This window comes from Cryptomeria japonica, chromosome 5 (assembly GCF_030272615.1).
Source record: "Cryptomeria japonica chromosome 5, Sugi_1.0, whole genome shotgun sequence".
NCBI classification, from domain to species: Eukaryota; Viridiplantae; Streptophyta; class Pinopsida; order Cupressales; family Cupressaceae; genus Cryptomeria; species Cryptomeria japonica.
This window is the reverse complement of record NC_081409.1, coordinates 164,824,118-164,842,043: the sequence shown is the minus strand read 5'-3', so window position 1 is coordinate 164,842,043 and position 17,926 is coordinate 164,824,118. Positions and strand designations below refer to the sequence as shown.

At 36.1% G+C, this 17,926-nt stretch overlaps 1 protein-coding gene across 4 annotated transcripts in view; it reads left to right on the top strand.

Annotated features, from left to right (window-relative positions):
* Positions 1 to 3,097: 3,097 nt before the first annotated feature.
* LOC131072727 (DNA-directed RNA polymerase III subunit 2) overlaps positions 3,098 to 17,926 on the top strand; it is a 182,096-nt gene continuing 167,267 nt past the window's right edge. The window contains exons 1-3 of one of the 4 annotated variants that reach the window (XM_058008988.2): positions 3,098 to 3,294; positions 3,532 to 3,707; positions 4,950 to 5,024. In XM_058008988.2, coding sequence (XP_057864971.2) covers positions 5,008 to 5,024 — 17 coding nt within the window. In that variant the 5' untranslated portion in view covers positions 3,098 to 3,294; positions 3,532 to 3,707; positions 4,950 to 5,007. Of the gene's footprint in view, positions 3,303 to 3,531; positions 3,738 to 3,803; positions 3,823 to 4,949; positions 5,025 to 17,926 lie in introns of those variants that run through there. The other 3 variants (XM_058008986.2, XM_059221304.1, XM_058008987.2) reach the window with 3 other exon arrangements.

The following is a 17,926-nucleotide window of genomic DNA, read 5'->3' as shown; positions in this document are numbered from 1 at the left end:
AAATTAAAGTTAGACAAATACTCAACCTAAATTAAATAGTTGGTTGATATTGAATTTAAATGTAGAATTCAAATAATAACAATAGCGTACTTGATTATGGAGGGAGGAAACTGATGCTAAAGATATCAATGATTGATTTATTGACATGTTAAAAATTAGGTCCTTATCTAGATGAATGCCTCAGAATCTATAAATTGATAATTATATTGTGCTTTTGTTAAAATATATGTCTATATAATTGATCTCTATGCCAGTAAACTAATGTGGTGTTTGAAATTGATGTTAAATCTATACAAGTGAATTGATGGGGAATGAAGGGATAAAATAGATCAATCTCAACTCATTGCAATTGTGTCCAAAGTGGGGTGATGTCTATAGACAGTGTTTGAAATTTTGCTAAGCAAAGTTCATGTTTTTCTTAGGCAAATTTGTAGATGGGTCAATTCAATGACAATTAATCAAGATTAAAGATAGCAAGCAAGAATAAAATATGCCTAGTATGATGATTCATGCTAATGATGTAATTAAGATATACAAGTATGATGATCTTGTGCGAATATCCTTTTATCAATTCCCTGATGATTCCAAAATAAATGATGAGTTTCGTTCAATATAAAAACAACATATAAAACTGTTGGATTGGTTGAAAGAACCAGAATATTGAGAGGGGGGGTGAATCAATTTTCCCACAAATTCTAAAACTTTCTCACAATTTCTAAGCCTTTTTTTCCGATATACCAAATTCATCAATTACTATTCAACATGAAATAGTAAATGCTTAATAAACAAGAAACACAACCACAAATAGAACACCAAATTTTGTACGTGGAAAACCCAAATGGGCAAAACCATGGAGAGTGTTAGGTCTCAAGATAATATAACTAGTGATATGGCATTTACAAAAGGGGTGGCTCACTACCAAATTACAAAACTTACAGTAGATCACAACTCACAAAATTTACAGTAGATTCGGTAAAGGATTATTGTACCATTGTCCATAAATACCTACAATAGATCCAGTAAAGGATTATTACAACACTGACCACAACTCTACACGTTCCTTACTCTGCCACACACATACTTTGCTGATTCACACTCTGCTCTTCTTCTATCTCGCTTTCTCTCTCTCTCTCTCTCTCACACACACACACACACACACACACACACACACACACACACACACACACACACACACACTTCTCACACTATACTAGAAAGCTTATACACCAGGATAATATGTCAGCCAAACACAAGTAATATGCTGCTCAGATCAACACGTTATCCAAAAAAGCCTCAATAAAAAGCATGATAACAAAGTTAGCCTCCACAAGATTTCCTACATGCTTCCTTCACACATTTTATTTATTGATGCATAAACCTTAATTACCTAAACAGAATAGGGCTCTACCGGACCCATAGATACAAATCCATAAGCACAAAACCTTAAGCATAACTCCAAACTCCAAAATACAGATACCATGTATACCACACATGTTAAAACATAAAACATGATAAATACAATCGATATAATTGATATGACTAATGCTGGAACACACAACTAATATCGGGACATAATGTAAATCAAGATAAACACAACTCAGGATTTCAGAGATGAGGATCTTCCGGGAATAACTCCATTAGATCATTTATGCCTTGCATCATATCTCATACCTTTCTTCCATTGATACTTGATTAGTAATACCAAAACCGCTTCCAACAACATACACTATCTGGTCTTAACTAAATAACCAAATTTGACATCAATGACAACAATGACAATATTCACATAAGTTTAACAAAATCCACACGAACATGCACTAGGGTGACTCAGAACAACAAGTAGAAAAGAATTCGTCATGTTTAAAATTTAAATTTTGGTTTTAAAACTTCAAAGTTTAGATCTATGCAAACAAAAATGTTTTTGATCAAATATGTAACCTTATATTTGAACCATGGTGGTGAATATGGGTTCTAGGGATCAACATTGGTTTCCAAGGATCAAGGATGATAAAGTTAGGATACGATTAAGTCATGAGCCAAATTTATAGAAGAATATGTGACTTGTATACTTGTTATTGCATAAAAAATACTCTAATTGAAGTTGGCCCAAAACAAGGGAAAAAGGCACGTGTAGCAATTTTCATCATTATAATTTTAAACTCTACACAAATAAAACTTATTAAACTAAATACCCAAATAAAAAAACTACGAAAAATTCCACTTAATGAGAAATGCATTTTACTTAAATTTTAAAAATACTAAAGTAATAGTAGTAACTATCCTTTTTGTGTCTAAAATTCAACTAAACAAATTAGAATTTAATATAAATTTTGATCTATGATGAAGATGTTTGGTTTAGAAAAAGTCAACCATCGAGCAAGTCTTGTTGAGTGCATTCCTCTAGTACAACTATAAGGGATGACGACAAGATTATGCCAAATTCGCTAAAATTTAAAAGGGATGAGCTTGGAGTCATGTCATAAGAATATGGTGGAGTGAATACCCCAAATTCGCTTAAGGTGAGGTTGGTATAATGCCTCAAGCAAACTTGGTAGAGTGGACACCTTCTAGTCCTCAACAAACTCTATGAAAAATAAGGTTGCGATGATGCTTTGAACAAATTTGATAGAGTGGGTACCCAAATTTGCTTGACCCTATAATAGATGAAGTTGAATTAGTGTATCAGAAAACTTCAAGAAAGTAAATATCCTTCATCCCTTTAAACTTTCAATAAATTTTTTTAAATGAATAACCACCAATTCTTAAATGCACATCAATCCTTACAACTAAAAATTAAACAAATCTAAATAATAAATTATTTCATCAATATTTCAGATCATATTTCATAATCTATTATAAGATAAAATATATTAGAAATCATAGATGAAATATGACCCGAAACATTGATAATTTATTATACATGCTTTAATAAATTATTGATTCACTTCCAACAAATAAATCAGAAACAAAATTTGATATATTCTCCATTTTAAACAAACAACACACATTGTTAGCGTACCCCATACCACAGCAACGGTACCTTTCTTCCATTTTAAATAAAATGCTAAACCCCCATTTTGAAAAAAATGCAAAATTAAGAAGCAAATACAAACCTTGCAATGGTAATAAGGGCAAAGTTGAGCTACTAATGCAGCTTCCCTCTTAAACCTCATTGCAACTGCGTTTCAACTTTTTTCTTCTCGCGTCTTCCTCCGTTTCCACGACCGTCCAAGGAGATTGAAAAAAATTCTGAACATCGATCAGGTTACTCTGAAAAGATCAATAAGCCTCGAAGTAATCCTGTAAGTATTTCAACAGTTTTCTCAATTTCAAATACTTATTTATATCTTCTGGTATTTTGAATGCATCCTTTCAATTAGTTTCATCATGTTTTCCATGTTTTTAATGGTTTGTAAGGAAACTGTTCATTGTCCTGAGGCTGCAAATAAAGGAATACAGAAAATCACTTTTGCATTCCAGCAGCTTTTTGTTGACTGAGAAAACTGATTGTCGAAGATTTGTTTATATCAGGGACTTCCAACGCTGATATTTTCTTCATTGATATCTTCCACAACGGGGTGAGACGGTGGGTGCGAGTTTCAGGTCCGTTGATAGGTGACCAGCGTGCCTCAAGGAATTCACGGGTTTGGAGCAAAGGAAGACATAATGAAGACAGTCAGACCACAGATACACATTGAAAGTACCAGGTGGAGGCAATAGCAATCTGAAGACAACCAGTATGATTTCCTGGCACGTTCTGTGATTTAAGCATTTGCAAATCAGAGATATATTGGGATATGATATTTCCTATACACATACTGTGTTAAGTATATAATAGCTTCCTGTTCGATTTTTCTGTGTTTAAACTGTCTACTGTTATTCTTAATTGCAACCTGGGAATTAGTGTCTTTGCTGTTATAACTTTCACTGTTGAATTGCAATTTTGGCATTGGACATCTTCCATTTTGGCTTAAATGCCACAACCAAGAGCCTCTTTCTAGTTAAATTTGGTCGGGACTTGACCCCAACCCTGTTTGGTTGGATAAGCTATCCTCAACAAGTTGGATGCAGTATTTTATGCAATTACATATACATTTGCTAGTATCCCGGGGTTTGAACCTAGGGCTATGCTATAAAAGATCTAATACTTTTACCACTTTAATTTATTCCATTTGACTAGTCTTCGGTCCGTTTTAGTTATACCCTTATTTGCTAGACTTTGCAAATTTTCATAGCACATTTTTTATTGTTTTGTTGCTCACTGCGTCATTTCTTTATTATATGAAATTTGAATGTTTTAGGTCTATCTTCTATATTGCTATCCAAGGTTTATACCCATAATTTTATTTTATTGACTTCAAAATCCATGTAATTTAAGGTCGGGGCCTCCTTGATTAGTGGGTGCTGAGGCCTATTGTAGCTTAAATTAAATTTTGTCATTTCTTTGTTTCTATTTCATTTGGTAAATTGCCTTAACCTTTTTTAAGTGTGTAAACTTCGGCTTTGTTGCCATGACTAAGGGTTTCTCTTTCGCGAAACTCACCAAGGGCTTGGACTGGACCTTAGATATGCCATACCCAAGAAGTGTTGCAGTATTTTACAAAAAAAAGGAACACTCATCATGTTTTCTGAGATTTGAACCTGCATCTTTCTTGTGAAGTCCCCGATGCTTTTGTCACTTAAGTTCATTTCATCCACAAGACAAACTATTTCATTATTTTTGTCAGATTTTCTGTTTAGGTAAGCTAAACTGAAAGAGGATATTTGATTGTAGCTGAGGATGTTTGTACTCCTATGTTTTATGTATGGCTTACTTCAGCTTGCTAATGGAATGTATTCAATTATTATTATATTTTTGAATTTCAAAGCTGCGATCTAGAATTACTTATAACATAGATGCAAGCGTGTTTAGAACTTTAATATGAAATTCCTCCTATGTAATATTACAGGGACTTGCAAGTTTGGTTTCTTTGAAGAAGTAATTGTCTTTTGGAATTGCAGATTGCGATGGGTCAGCACAATGAGTAAGATTTATTGTATCTCTGCCATTTGCAATGGTTATTTTTTGTATTCAGATGATTTTTTCCATGGGGCCGAAGAATCAAGCCTTCATAGCTTGTGGTGTAGAGTTTTGTATGAAACATATTGTTTACGAGTGATGTTCTTTTTGATGGTTTTAAATGGAGCATTTATAGGGGGTCCTGCACATTTATCACAGCAATAGAAACGACTGTATATGTCATTGTCACAATAGTAACTAATTTTCAACTGTTTATGATATCATTTCAGAAAATTTACAGAACTCTTTTAATCAGAGTAACTTCAATAGGTTCTTCTTCCATCAACATAAACAAGACGAAAATAGGTGCCATGTATTAATTTTGCACCTTTAGTTTAGCACTGGAGAAAATATATATTTTATAACAATCAAGTTTTGAGCTTCGTTCAAGCATAATTGTTCGGATAGTTAATGCTCCATAAAAGTTTGGCAGTTAAGGCAATGCTTCAGAAAGTTGGTGCAACAGATTCTGTAAGTAGTTAATATGGTAGAAGTGCACGTCTGTTAAGGTCTTTTGTGCATTTTGTTACAAGCTGAGATTAGTTATTTATTGAATACTCATCTGAGCTGGTAAGGGCCTCTCCTCGGAGACATTAGATGATTAGGGAAAGTTGCAATTTTTCATGATACACAGCTCAGCTGGAAGCTACTGGAATCTCATTGAAGTCAAGGTGCAAACCATATTTCATGGGGACTTCTTTACTCTCATCTTAGAGGACTTGAGGCTTTTTAAACAAGAGTTAGCATTGCTTGTTAAAACTTAATGTTAAATTCCGTTATTTTTGAAAGGATATTGAATCATTGCATCTTGGAGGCTAGTCTCAGTTGTTATCTTTTATGGGTTTTAGGGAGTGACTATCCTTGTAAATTGGGTATTAGATTGATGTCTTTTTCTCCTATTCCCACATTGTGGATGAGAGTCACGAAGTGGGTATAACAACAGGAAGAGAATAAGCACCTAACAGCTGAAAATGAACTGGCATAGAATAAGAACAGGAATATAATAGGAGCCTGATTGATTGATTCGATATATCATTCTCATTTTTATCTGATGCCATACTTGTTTTAGTCTTTTATAAGACTGCCCATGCTCTAGGTGAGCTTACTCTGTTCCTGTTGTGATCCCTAACCAGGGTAGTGTTGATTGTGCCTCTCTAGCAACATAATAAAACCAGTAGGAAGAACTGTCAATTGTAGTTGCCATAGTGTATACATAATCTTCCCAGCCATTTTTGATAGAAACACCCCCTGAATATTTTTTTGAAATCTTTTCCAAATAATGGACAACTTGACAATACAAAATAGAGTTTTTCTTGCTGGTAAAAAGTCTGATGAGGAGTTTCAATATACATTTAAATTGCTATTACAATGTTTTTCGGAGTATTGACATAGCCCAACATGATACATCAACATGAAATGAGAATGTAATGAACTAGCAATCATAAAGCACTAAAATAACTTATATTTGCAGTATAATGAAACATTTCAGACTTGCCGCAGAAGCATCATGTTGGTGTTTCCAACTGATTGCCTGAGGATTTCCTATGAATTAGCCAAATTCAATCAACAGATCCTCAAATCAGTGGCCAACAAACGAGATTTCAACCAAATGTTGAAAGATATCTTGCACTTTAGGCTCTGCAGGACCTAGGGGGGCGACCCTTTGCAATATTTAAAGGTATAATACTATAATGCAAGTATTGGCAAATATTGCAAGAATACAGATGACTCTCAACAAATCTTAACCTGAATGCATTTGTTAACTTCAAATTGGCTCCATTCACAGTTATTTAACATTTTCATGCACAATTGAGAGTAAATTCTATTCTAATCCTATTCCTACGAACAGAAATTTAAAAAAAAAAATGATAATATGAATGTGGCTGAACCAGATCTGAAAACTATCCTAGATTAGTGCCTAATCTTAGGGTATCGAGTCAAATCTAAGGTCCTGAATGCAAATTTAAACAGCAGCTTTCTTCAAATTAGTGACCCTTCAACATCAACGCCTAACATTAATGTAGCTCTTGGAGTTGCATAATCATACTTACAAATCCTCATCACATACTCAAATTAACTGCAATTTGTATAAAGTCTTTTTAATTCTTTCTTTGAAAAAATGCAACATACAAATTACACAATCATAAGGAAACTATGACGACAAATCAGAACATCTTTAATATCACTGATTCATATAAATCTCAGTACACAATTTGGAGACAATCTCTGCAACATTTTCTTCAAATCTGCACAAACTAATTGACAACACTGAAAAAATTACACATCCATTTCACTATAGACTCAATTCCAATCCTAAGCTAAGCATTTTTCTATTCTCATTTTCTCAGAAGTCAGAAGTTCAGAACCTGTACACAAGATAAGAAAGGAGAATATAGGGAAGAGAAGGATACCAGAATAATCTTGTAGCTAACACCTGGTAGCATCTTTCATTTAATTCTGGAATCTTTTATTTTCCTTCCCTTTTCAGTCTTTGCTTGTAATCTGCATTTTCCCACCTTTTCTTGCAACCAATTTTGTCCTTTTCCTTCACAAAAATATTTAAGTGAATATGAATTCATTTACTTTTGCTGAGTTCTCCCGTGAGCACCTTTACCATCTGTGTGAAAATATCATATTTTGCACTTTACTCTTACTTGATAGAATAATGTCCTTTCAAATAATACTCCACCTGGCATTTACTGGCAACAGAAAATTTGTCTTATTCCTCCTTTTAACACTTGGCATTTTGGATAGCTAACAACATTTTTTTCCCTTGATTAGCTTATAATTGAAATTTTTTATCATCTTCTACTTTGCCTTGGCCTTAACTTTTCCCGTGAAATACATGTTCATTTGGCTTTAATCTGATGCACATCATCCTTTTTGTCCACATTTATCCATTTCTGTCACTTGTGAAATATTTTTCTGCTGCATTATGTCTTTCTGTAAAAACCTCATTGCACTTGTCCTTTTATTTCTTGTGTGATTTTTTATTTTATTTTAACGAAATGATTACCTTGCCTCACATTACCTTTGGTTCAGCTCCTTTAAATATTTTTCTTAAAAAGGTTTCACTTCTGAGTAAATCATTTACCCATGAGTGAGAAATACTTTACCTTCATTGTGAAAAAATATTCACTCCTGGCCCCTAAAATTATATTTCTGCATTATTCTTTGTTGTAATTCTTCACATTTTGCCTGCATAATTATATTGCCTGCATAATTATATTTTCACCCTTTTGAGTAAAATAAATCCCCGATTTCTTATATTTGTAATTGAAAGTTTTATCATGTTCACCTATGAGCATCTCATGTTCTTTTCACTAGTGTAAAAATAGAATATATTTCAATTGTACTTTACCCCTGATAGAAAATTTTAGTGCAGCACACAACCTTATAAATGAAAACATTTCCAGCCAATGCTCACCCAAAATGATTCAAAAATACTATCAAATCTGCCTAATTTGTAGCCTCATATTCCCATCAAAATACTTCCACTTTAGTGAAAATAAATACCAAGTAGTTGCATCTTGTCCATCTCCATCCTTCATAAAATAATTCGCCTCCACATATAATTGGACCTTTTACCCCCTTTCATATGCTTAGTTCCGTTTGTTAAAAACGTTTTTACTCAAGTGAAAAAATTAATTTGAAGCTGCACTCTCCTCCATTTACAGTGAAAAAAAATCATTGTGCAATTCCAAAGACACAGGTAGAGGCAAGAACTTCCTTGTTGCATCCCCTCTCTCAACCAAAGCAATGAACTGCCAATTCACACATAGTACATGAAATGTGAACTGGCTGCAATATCCTCCTCTCATTCCAGAATCACCATACGATGCATTACAAATGGAGACAAGAAATACATAAATCTACAGTCAAAAATAACTCCCTCCATGGCACCACCACACATGCACTCTCAAATGGACCATTCAATATGCAATTTCAAAGCGAAGTTTGCGTATGTTGATTAACTATCTACTGCCTGGCACGAATCTGGATCTGCAACCTTACTTCTCCTTCAATATGTGGTTGTTGTTATGTGAAAGATCCCTAAACAGTCTCAACTGAATTTTTTCTTGTTTCCAAGTTGCTGTAATGATTTTTTATGACTGTTTTGTTGAGGGTTTTTGCTTGGGGTTTGTTGATGTGTTTTTTAGGCACATGCGAACACAGAATAAAATACCTTAAGCATCTTATCCTCTCTTGAACAAAATCTCTCAAATGCTGAAGATTAGCTTAAGGATCACTTGAAAAGACTCCAAGGTTCATGAATGTAGGGTCACTACGTGTGGATAAGCTCTATTGGTTGATGCTCAGTTACCGGTTCTTGCCTAAACTGGCTGGGTCCTGGTCCTGGTCCTAGCCTGGTTCGCCTTGGGTCCCACCCGGGTCCTGCCCAGGCGGCTGGGTTCCCTGTGGGTCTTGCCTAGGCGGCTGGGTTCCTTGTGGGTCCTGCCCAGGGAACCCAGCCGCCTGGGTAGGACCCGGGTGGGACCTAGGAGGACCCGGGTAAACCCAAGAGGACCCGAGTGAACCCAAGCCCGTGGGTTCCCAAAAATGGGGCCCACGGGTTAGGCAAGAACCGGTAACTGAGCTGAAAAGAATAAGAAGAGAAGATATCAATATCAGAATATTTATTGGCATTGGCAATTATGGGTTTATGATTTATGATTGATCTGTTATCATTTATGTATCATTGTATGGGAAAGTTACATTGTATGTTTCATATTTGTATGTTTGAACTGTGAACATATATAATTTTGATGTTTGAAGTTTGAACATATATATATATATATATATACGGACGAACCTGTACCCGTACCCAATTTTTCTTTTTTTTTTTGGCTGAATCCGCGAATCCGTACCCGAATCCGAACTTTAATCCGAACTGGAACCGGTAACTTAGGGTTGATGCGATTATGCTGGAATCACAAGGGGACTTACATTTGAATGGTTGAATTGCAGGAACTTGATCATCTGATTTTACAATATGGTGATGCTTTTTTTTGATCTTAAACTAGCTAGAGTTTGAAAAAAATGGCAAAAGATGAGGGGTTGAGAGAGTTTTTTTTAATCCTAAGAATGCAGGAAGATGGGTGAATGGTTAGATGGAATCCTACTGAGCGAGGTCTCACCATCAAATTGAACAAGCTCAGTGCAATCTTTTAAGGACGTTTCAAAGATGTTCGAATGAATACCATCAAATATTGCTCACCATTCAAGTTAATGCATAAGCAATGAGTGTAGAACGATTTGAAGTTAAGCTCATATCATTCCAGTTGACCACACAAGGCACACTTACAATCAGCGAGAGGCTAGTGGTATGGACAAAACAGATTCCACACAAATACATTCAACAAATTCCTCCACTCATTTTAATCAACATGAAATCAAATTGAGAAGCAAAGACCATGCGTGTTGTTGAAGTAACAAATCAAATTCACCATAACTTCAATGAAATCAATTGTTCTTTACAACAAGGTTTGACAACAATCTTCGCCTTCTCCTACTCTAACTTCTATTCTAATTGCTATTCTATTCTAACTATTTGTTGTTGGTGTTGCAAATAAGCCACACCCGGACTGATGATGGACTGGTCCAAGAGGGGCCAGTAGCTCAGTGGTAGAGCACTCTAGCAGCGTATGGAAGGTCCTAGGTTCGAGTCCTAGTTGGTCCATGTCTCAACATGGTATAAGAGCCAGGTTCAGGCTAGGAGCCCCAAGCACACGAGAGATGTGGCTTAAGGGGGGGTGTTAGTGTTGGAAATAAGCCACACCTGGATCGACGATGTACTGGTCCAAGAGGGGCTAGTAGATCAGTGGTAGAGCACTCCAACAGCGTATGGAAGGTCCTAGGTTCGAGTCCTAGCTGGTCCATGTTTCAACATTTATTACCCACTATTCTAGCACTATTAACTATTCTCTCTTCTATTCTCTCATTATTAACCATTACAAATGAAATGAGTGGAGCTTGTATAAGACTCCCAAATGCAATGAAAGGTCGAGATCGAATGAAGATCAAGGGCCAAGATCTTGCCACCTAAACCCTAATTAGGGTTTGATACAAATGAAAAACCTATCTAGATAATCATCATCATGAAACGACCAATGAGAAAATAGATCGAATGAGAAAATGGCATGTGTCAGGACCTTCCATACGTTGCTGGAGTGCTCTACCACTGAGCTACTGGCCCCTCTTGGACCAGTCCATTGTCAGTCTGGGTGTGGCTTATTTCCAACACCAACACCCCCCTTAAGCCACACCTCTCGTGTGCTTGGGGCTCCTAGCCTGGACTTTTGCTCTGATACCATGTTGAGACATGGACCAGCTAGGACTCGAACCTAGTACCTTCCATACGTTGCTGGAGTGCTCTACCACTGAGCTACTGGCCCCTCTTGGACCAGTCCATCGTCGGTCCGGGTGTGGCTAATTTCCAACACCAACACTAACTCCCTCTACCCTGTGTATTGCCTCATTAGGCTAAGGATCTCATGCATGATTGTACACAAATTTGCAAATATTTTTGGCCTTATCCACACATGTCCTGATCCATGGAAGCTTGCTAAGATCCTCCAATATGAGGTCAAGGTAATGGGCAGCACATGGAGACCAAAATATAGTTGTGTGCTTCTCCATCAAAAGTCTACCTGCAACAACATATTTTGCTGCATTATTGGTCACCACTTGAAGTACATTCTCCTCACCGGTCACCACTTGAAGTACATTCTCCTCACCCACCTCAAGTATGACTTCCTCTATAGCCTCACAAAGGAATGTGATATTTTTTGAGTGTGCTAAAACATCAATTGACTTCAGGAACATGGTGCTACCTAAAAATGAAGCAAAACCAATGATTCAATGAATCATAATTTAAAAATATTAATCACTAAATCTAATTCAAATTATTCAATGCATTAAGGGAAGTAGAATGATCAATCACTTGCAGAAGAAACAAGAAAATTCAGGAGCGTCATATTTCTTTTGTTGGTCCAACCATCGGTCATGATGGTGCGACCCTTTTTGCTCCATATATCACGCTGCTTGTCTAATGTGGCTTTTACATTAGCCATTGTTTTTGCGAAAATTGGGCCACTTAACTAAGACTTAGAAGGGGCTTTGAACCCTGCCCCACAAATAGTTATGGCATTAACCATGTTTTGCCAATAAGGAGACCTAACACATGTCGCAAATAAAAATGTCCAATAAAAATTCATTAGACAAAGAATCAAACTGTTAAATTTTAAAACAATCAAATAAAAAAGAATTACTTGGCTGCAAAGAATGGAATGGTGCAATACTACCAAAATTTGCCAATTGCACGTCTACTACATGATGTACCTTCTTGTTCCAATCCATGCTCTTAAGCGATGATTGGAAACCAGGAGTAGTGTGTGGCTCAAAATATGAATCTATCCTTGATTTACGAACTTTAGAGCCAATGCTTATTCTCCCACTACCACTAGCACTAGTACAAGCACTTGCGACTGCACCAACACTAGCACAAGCACGAGCACTAGGACGAAATGGCGGGCTGGAAGAAGCCTCTCCAACACCACCAATGCTTGCCAACTCCTCCCTTTGCCTCTTCTTCATTTCCTTTTGTAATTCAAATGTTTCTATTTGCGACGTTCATGAATAGCCTCAGGTGGTGCTTGGTGCACGATTGAGCATCATGGCCGTGTATGAGGGCAAGATGGTATTTCAATCTATTTATGCCTCCATGAAAAATTGCTTTGCAATATTTATATTTGGCCTCTCCTTTTTTTTGCCCTTATAAAATTTCAGCATGTTTCCAAGCTAGGTCCTTTCTAGTTGGGGTTCTAGGAGTAGACATTGTGAGAAATATGATTTTTAAAAGCTCAAGGCTGCTGCAATAAGATGTGATTACAAAAAAATGAACATTTGTGGATTGTAATTTGTAATTTTATTAAACCAATACAAATAAAATGAATGGTTTGTTAAAAAAAATAATGTAGGGTTTGTTTCAAAACAAAATGTAGGTTTTGTAACTTTCTTCCAAAAAAAATGTAGGGGTTGTTCTTTTGTTGAAAGGAAATGAATCGAAATGTTAAAAAAAATAATGAAATGTTTGCTTAGAAAACACAAAAAAACCCCAAAAGATCAATCTTACCTCTTAGAACAAACTTGAAATGAAATGCAACCTCTTTCCAATCGTTGGTAGAGAGCTCTTGATACACCAAATGGGAGCATTAAGCTGCCCAAATGCAATTTGTTGATGAAATCTTGGTCTTCCTCCTTGCTGGTTGCCCTAGAATGCACTCTTATTTTTCCCCACAACTCACCTTTCTCCTCCTATTTTGCCAACACAATGAAATGAACTCACTTTTAGGGTTGTAGAGAATATAAACAAAAAATAAATAAAAATAAAATCATTAATATTTATGTTTTTTTAATTTTCACTTAAGTTGTCGGCCGAGTCCGGGAATTAGGACTTGTTGAGTTTGAGTCGGGTTGCAAGTTTGGCAGACTTGTTCGAAACTTGTGGGGACTTGTTTGGGTCAGAGTCCAAGCCTTAGGGACTCGTCAAGGGTCACCCTGCTCGGGACTCCCCGAGTCTAGGCGAGTCTCCGATCTATGGTTCCTAGTTTCCATGGAAATAAATTATTAACTTGAGAAATCCCAGAGTTGGCTTCTTTATATGATGGGCAGCTAAGTTCAACAACAAGCACAACTTTGTTTTCTTCTCCTAGAGTTATTGTAACATGAATATTACATTCAACAATGTGTCTACTTGTTGTGAGGTTTTCACACATCACCCCATTGCAAATAGGGGATCCCCTATTTTTTCGTTTTTTAGGTTAGTGTTTTGGCGTCTTAGATTTTGTTTCCGATCGCTTTCCTTTGCAAATGAGTAAAGTTTTTCAAAATTGTTGGAGTCATCAAATCAACAAGGAGATAGAATGCTCAAAAGAATGTTCTGATGCTTTGGATGGGCTTAGACAAGTCAAAGCAGTAAAAATGCAATTTTCCGAGATCAATTTTGACAACTTCCTGTTTTTTAGGAAAGTTGCTTTTTGCTTTTTCAAAAAGTTTAATTTTTGGCATTTTGGGGTCAATCTAGGAACTTGCTTTTTTTGTTTTGCTTTTTTCTAAAAATAGAAATTTGCTTTTTTTGCTTTTCTCGAGATCATGGGTAGTTTCTGATTTGGAGGAAATGTTCATTGTTAGGAATGTTAATGGAAGGTCACAAGAAAAATAGCAAGTGTGGAGTTTTGACCAAGAAATTCTTGATTCCAAGTGAAGTCCTCGGGACATGGAAGAAATTCCCGATTCCAAGTGAAGTCCGCCCTAGCATGGGAGAAATTGCTAATTCCAAGTGAAGTCCCCCATGGACATGGAAGAAATTCCTGATTCCAAGTGAAGTCCGCCCTAGCATGGGAGAAATTGCTAATTCCAAGTGAAGTCCCCCATGGACATGGAAGAAATTCCTGATTCCAAGTGAAGTCCGCTCCTAGCATTCAAGGAAATTCCTCAAGCGAGCATGAAGTCCGCCCTAGTGAGGATAGAATTTGGCTAAGTGTTGATGAATGTGAAAATTCAAATCAAGACATGAAGTTCGCAAGCAAGAGAAGGTTTGACTTGATGTTCAAAACAAGACTAGATTCATTTTTAAAAACACAAGAAGTTAAACTTAAAGTAAGAGTTCGCCTTCTTTATTAGCATGAGCATTGGCATTTCTTTTTCTCACAATTCGCTTCTCAACACTGAAAGTTGAAGCTTAAGAAATAATTTCTTTCAAACTTCAAGGCGAATTTCGAAGTAAAAGGCAACTTCTAGGAGAATTCCAAGCTAATTTCTACACTTGGATACAAAGTTGAAGGCGATTCCTTAAAGCAATTTAAGGAATTTTATCAAAATTCTCAAGTTAACTAAGGATTGAAGGCAGATTTTTTTTCAGACTTCAAGACAACTTTTAGTCAGAATTTCTAATTTTCCAGATTTGCAAGAGAATTTTCATTTCAGGTTCTTCAAATTTTACTCAAGACCATCTTGCTTTTTGCTCTTTTATGTAGATTCAAAGTCAAAATTTTCATAATTTGTTGAGACATGGACCAACGAGGACTCGAACCTAGGACCTTCCATACGCTGCTGGAGTGCTCACCATTGATCTACTGGCCCCTCTTGGACCAGTCCATCGTCGGTCCGAGTGTGGCTTATTTCTAACACCAACACCCCTTAAGCCACACCTCTCGTGTGCTTGGGGCTCCTAGTCTGGACCTGGCTCTGATACCATGTTGAGACATGGACCAGCTAGGACTCGAACCTAGGACCTTCCATACGTTGCTGGAGTGCTCTACCATTGAGCTACTGGTCCCCATCGTCGGTTCGGGTGTGGCTTATTTCCAACACCAACATAATCAAACTTAATTTCAATTTCCAAAATTTCACTAAGTCTGATTTTTAATTACAATTACAATTTCTAGAATTTCATAAGTTGAGTTAGAATTATCCTTTTAAATTCCATCAAACTTTGCACTCCAGGTTGGAAACAAACATCAAACCCCCTTTTTTTTTAACTTATAAAATTTTCATGTTTTTTAGGTGGTAGATGTCGAGTTAAGAAGGGATTTCCAGAGAGGTGCAAATAATGTTCAATAACAAAGGACAGAAACTGGAATCCAAGATTGTGACAAAATGGAAGAAGGTTGAAGTTTCGACCTTGGCCATGTGGACCTCGAAGACTTCAAGAAAAGAAGAAGGCAAATAAATATTCCTTAATCCATAAAGATGGCACAAGATCTCGTTCAATACAGGTGGCCACTTCAAAAGTTGACAAAACAAAAGAGGACATCACTCCTGAACATTATGAGTTAATGACTTTGGACTTATGTCCTGCTACAAAGGAGCAAGAAGTCCAGGAGTTATATGATTTCGGCACATGGTATCACACCTTGGTGGCTAGAGGAGAACTCTTGGAAAAGATGAAGATTTATGGTGCCAAAATAGAAGAAACAATCAAAGCAGTCTAAGACAAGGTCTTCGTCACAGTCTCTGATGTGCTTGAGTAAGAAATAGTTTGAGACAAGGACATGGATGTAGAGAACCTGAATGCCAAAGTTCAGAACAACTTCTTCACTTCTACAAATCCAATCCAGAATGAACATTTTAGCAAGGCATCCTCATTTTTGTCCATTGAGGATGGTTTTCGAAAACTAGAAATAGATTGGATAGCCACTTTTGCCACATGTGAAGATGAGATGGACCTAATGGAATACAAGACTGACATTTTGCCAAGTGTCCCAATGGAAGAGCTCAACCCCATAGTGACCAGGTTCATTGAATTTGCTGCCAAAGAAAAGGATAAGGGACACCTATTTCTAGAAGAAAGCTAGATTTAATAGTTGTTTGTTTCTCATTGGTCCGTTTTGGATAACTATTGTAGCTTGCCTTAATTAGAGTTTAGTGTTTTAATCTTGGCCGTTGATCTTCGATCAATTTGGGCCATCGCTTTAATGGGGTGTCTATATAAACCAGCCTCTTCTCATTTGTAAAGGGAGAGATTTCCTAGAAATTGTTGTAGTGATACTTCTTAAGTAATAGACATAATTCACTGATCAATATGTTGGTGAATTTTTGTCCACTTTTGCAAGTTACCATGGTTTCTTGGCTCTCATTAGAATAAATTTAATTTCTAAGTTGATAGATTGAATGGAGGATTGATAAAATTGCTTAATGTGGAATTGATGTGTTCATATTTTTTATAATTGGATGATTTTCAATTATTTTGCAAAGTTAGCTTGAACAAGTAAATGAGAACTTCTATTACTATATTCATTGTTCAATATGTTGGTGAATATGAGTGATATGAAAATCTTTTGAATTCCTTAGAAGATAGCACCGTTCTTGTGTAGTTGTTGAATTTGGTGAAACAAGAATTGGTTTAACTTCCACTTTTGCAATGTCTGTCTTCAGAGTTTATAGGATTATCTTAAGATTAGAATTCTCTTCCTAAACACTCACCCTTTTTTCAAATTTTTTCAAGTCTTAGTAGAAGTAGGATTGGAAAGAGCTTATTGCAAAGTCATTCCAAAAAAGAAGAAAGTTGCAAGTGTTAGCAATCAGCAGAATCCTTTGATTGATTCACTCCTTAACAATTATTAAGTCCCCCTTGAGATTACCAACAAATCACAACGAACCAACTGAGACTGTCTGTATGCATTTGGGAACCTTGGAGTTGTCTTTGTGATCACACAGCTCAGCTGTTTAGCACATAGAAGTTTTGATCAAGAGAGAATAGGATATATCTAGGTATTTTATTCTATGTTGAACGCGCATAAAAACCACACCAACACTACTTTAGTTGAATAAGAAACTAATGATGATAATGTCCAAGTTGCAACAATTGCCTTCAATGAGCAGCATTTAATTTTCCATTATTAACCCAAATTTGTCCCTCTTTTCCATTTATGGAATATGTATCTTCATTACCATTGTGAGAAATGTTAAATTCTCTCTCAATAAGAGTCATGCCTTGGAGATCTATGTTATTCTCATCCATGACTTTATTGTGGTTATGCTTAGAAAATTAACACAAAGTTTTTGTATACGATCCACTACATGGTTATCTTCCCTTCTGATGGGCTGAGGGGAGATTGTTTTAATCAAAAAGGATTATCACATCCCACAATCCATGTATAACTGCTGTCTGACCTAATTTTCTCCTAATCATATTAACAATGATGTTCATATCACCCAAAATCTCTATATTAAGCTACGATTCTTGAATAGCCAAATGGATCACAAAAAGAAGGGATCAAGTCTCAGCTAAATTATCAATGATCTCAATCCAGATATGTGCTTTAACAATCAATGAGATTACCATCTCTGTCTTCTCCGGCAGGT